The 2500-nt window shown below is 40.1% G+C and overlaps 1 protein-coding gene across 1 annotated transcript in view; it reads right to left on the bottom strand.

Moving 5' to 3' along the window:
- LOC138973099 (uncharacterized) overlaps positions 1–115 on the bottom strand; it is a 39572-nt gene extending 39457 nt beyond the window's left edge. The window contains exon 1 of the mRNA XM_070345759.1: positions 1–115. This exon is cut by the window's left edge and continues 27 nt beyond it. Within this exon, the coding sequence (XP_070201860.1) occupies positions 1–20 (20 nt within the window). The 5' untranslated portion in view covers positions 21–115.
- Between the last annotated feature and the right edge of the window lie 2385 nt (positions 116–2500).

Genomic DNA, 2500 nt, shown 5'->3' on the forward strand with positions numbered 1-2500 from the left:
TCGTCGGATGATATATCCATAGTCAGACAGCACGTGAACAGAAAAGGAACATCTTGACTGCTCAACACGACCAAGAGAAATGCAACAGTATCCGTCACCAACACAGCGTTGAACCAAAGGGGGAAACTCGCACCCGTTCGATGGTTTCACTCGTTCTTTGACGTTAAAGGCATTATCCTTGCTTTTCTTCTCACTATCTCAGATATATCCAGACTTTTACATGGGATAAGAGCATACAGGTACAGACTTCATTCCTTTTATTCGTTCTTTGACGTTAAAGGCATAATTATATAGTCCTTGCCTTTCTTCTCACTATAAATTATCAGATAGAACTTTCTGTTCTGTCGTCTGTCTTCTTCTGTTTTCTGTGTTTTGTGCCTGGGGAAGACCCTTGGGGTCGAAACGTCGTGATTTTGTATTCGTTTGGTTTAAACACAATTTTACTGGGTGGCCGAGTGGTAACGCACTTGCGCTCGGAAGCGAGAGGTTGCGAGTTCGACTCTGGGTCAGGGCGTTAGCAATTTTCTCCCCCCTTTCCTAACCTAGGTGGTGGGTTCAAGTGCTAGTCTTTCGGATGAGACGAAAAACCGAGGTCCCTTCGTGTACACTACATTGGGGTGTGCACGTTAAAGATCCCACGATTGACAAAAGGGTCTTTCCTGGCAAAATTGTATAGGCATAGATAAAAATGTCCACCAAAATACCCGTGTGACTTGGAATAATAGGCCGTGAAAAGTAGGATATGCGCCGAAATGGCTGCGATCTGCTGGCCGATGTGAATGCGTGATGTATTGTGTACAAAAATTCCATCTCACACGGCATAAATAAATCCCTGCGCCTTGAATATGTGCGCGATATAAATTGCATAAAATACAAAATAAAAAAATTAAAAAAATAAATCCCTGCGCTTAGAACTGTACCCACGGAATACGCGCGATATAAGCCTCATATTGATTGATTGAGTATTCAAAATACATGACATGAAACAATTGACAAAAATGCAGCTGGGACACGAACTCAAGCAAATGCTTATTTGACGTGACCATAACAATGCTAAGTTACATAAGTCAGTTTTCATGATGGTGGACAACACAATTTATTAACCAGAAGAACAAAATGTAGGAGGGGGGTATGGGGAACTTAATCAAAACAGGAGGATCTACAGGGAGGGGAAAAAAAGAAAACAAAAGTGAGACAAGGAATGAAGCGCGTGGGACGAAAACATCGATACTGAGACAGTCGTGCATTAAGTAAGTTCAGATAAATGTACATTTTCATGGAGAGGGCAGCATGACTCGTTACGAATGTATGGAAGAAAGAAGAAGAAAAAAAATTAAACAAATTTAAAAAAAAAACCACGAAATCGACAACAGCAAAACAAAAACATTCGTCTTCGTCAAACACGTGAGTACAGTATTTGTTGGTCTTTTTATCTCTCAGATCTGTCCAGGCTGTTACATGGGGTAAGAGCAAAATGCTTCATTCCTTTTTTCCGCTCTTTGAAAAAAAGGCACAGACATTCCCGTCAGACCAGATCATATCACTGTCTCAGATGTGCCCAGACGTCTACGTGGGATGCGAGCATCCTTCAACCTAAAGGCACAGGTGGTCTCGTGTAAACAAGAAACTCGCACCAGTTCGATGGTTTCATTCGTTCTTTGACGTTAAACGCACAGTCCTTATCGTTTCAACAGTTCTGTTCACTATCTCAGTTCTGTCCTCACTTTTACATGGGATATTAGAGCATCCTTCAACTTAAAGGCACAGGCATTCCCGTTTCAACACTTCTGCTCACTATCTCAGATCTGTTCACACTTTCACATGGGATATTAGAGCCTCCTTCAACCTAAAGGCACATTCATTCCTTTCATTCTGTCTTTGACGTTAAAGGCACAGACATTCCCGTCCAAACAGTTCATATTACTATATTAGATAATAATAATAATAATAATAATCATAATAATAATAATAATAATAATAATAATAATCATAATAATAATAATAATAATAATAATAATAATAATTGTCAGTAAGTACTGGTGTCACATGACTGATGTGAACCAGTTGATTGGCTAATGGCGATGCGCTAAAACTGTTAGCGCACTCTTGGAGTGCGCTAACTTTTCCACAGAGTGTATTCTTCCGCCCTTTGCCTAAGCGAGACTGTGCTCTCATCCTCAGAATTAATTAATGACATGTAGCTTATATTCTCCACAGTACCAAATGACCATAAATTCCCTGCTTCTCAATTAAAGCAGAAGTGGGTTTTTTTCTGACAGATTGCATGTGCCTGTGCCAGTGCCAGTGATCTAAAAATAGAAGTTGTTGGCTCAGCTTGCTGTGTGCAGGGCTGAAGGCCGGTGTAATTATGTGAGATTGGCCACTCTGTCACCTTACTCCCTCTATATTAATTCGAGACTAAAATAATTATGTTTCCTGGTAAAATTAAAGAAGTGAACTTATTTAAGGACGGAAAGCATGTCAGTTTCTTGCATGTGAA

Source organism: Littorina saxatilis, linkage group LG8 (assembly GCF_037325665.1).
Source record: "Littorina saxatilis isolate snail1 linkage group LG8, US_GU_Lsax_2.0, whole genome shotgun sequence".
NCBI classification, from domain to species: Eukaryota; Metazoa; Mollusca; class Gastropoda; order Littorinimorpha; family Littorinidae; genus Littorina; species Littorina saxatilis.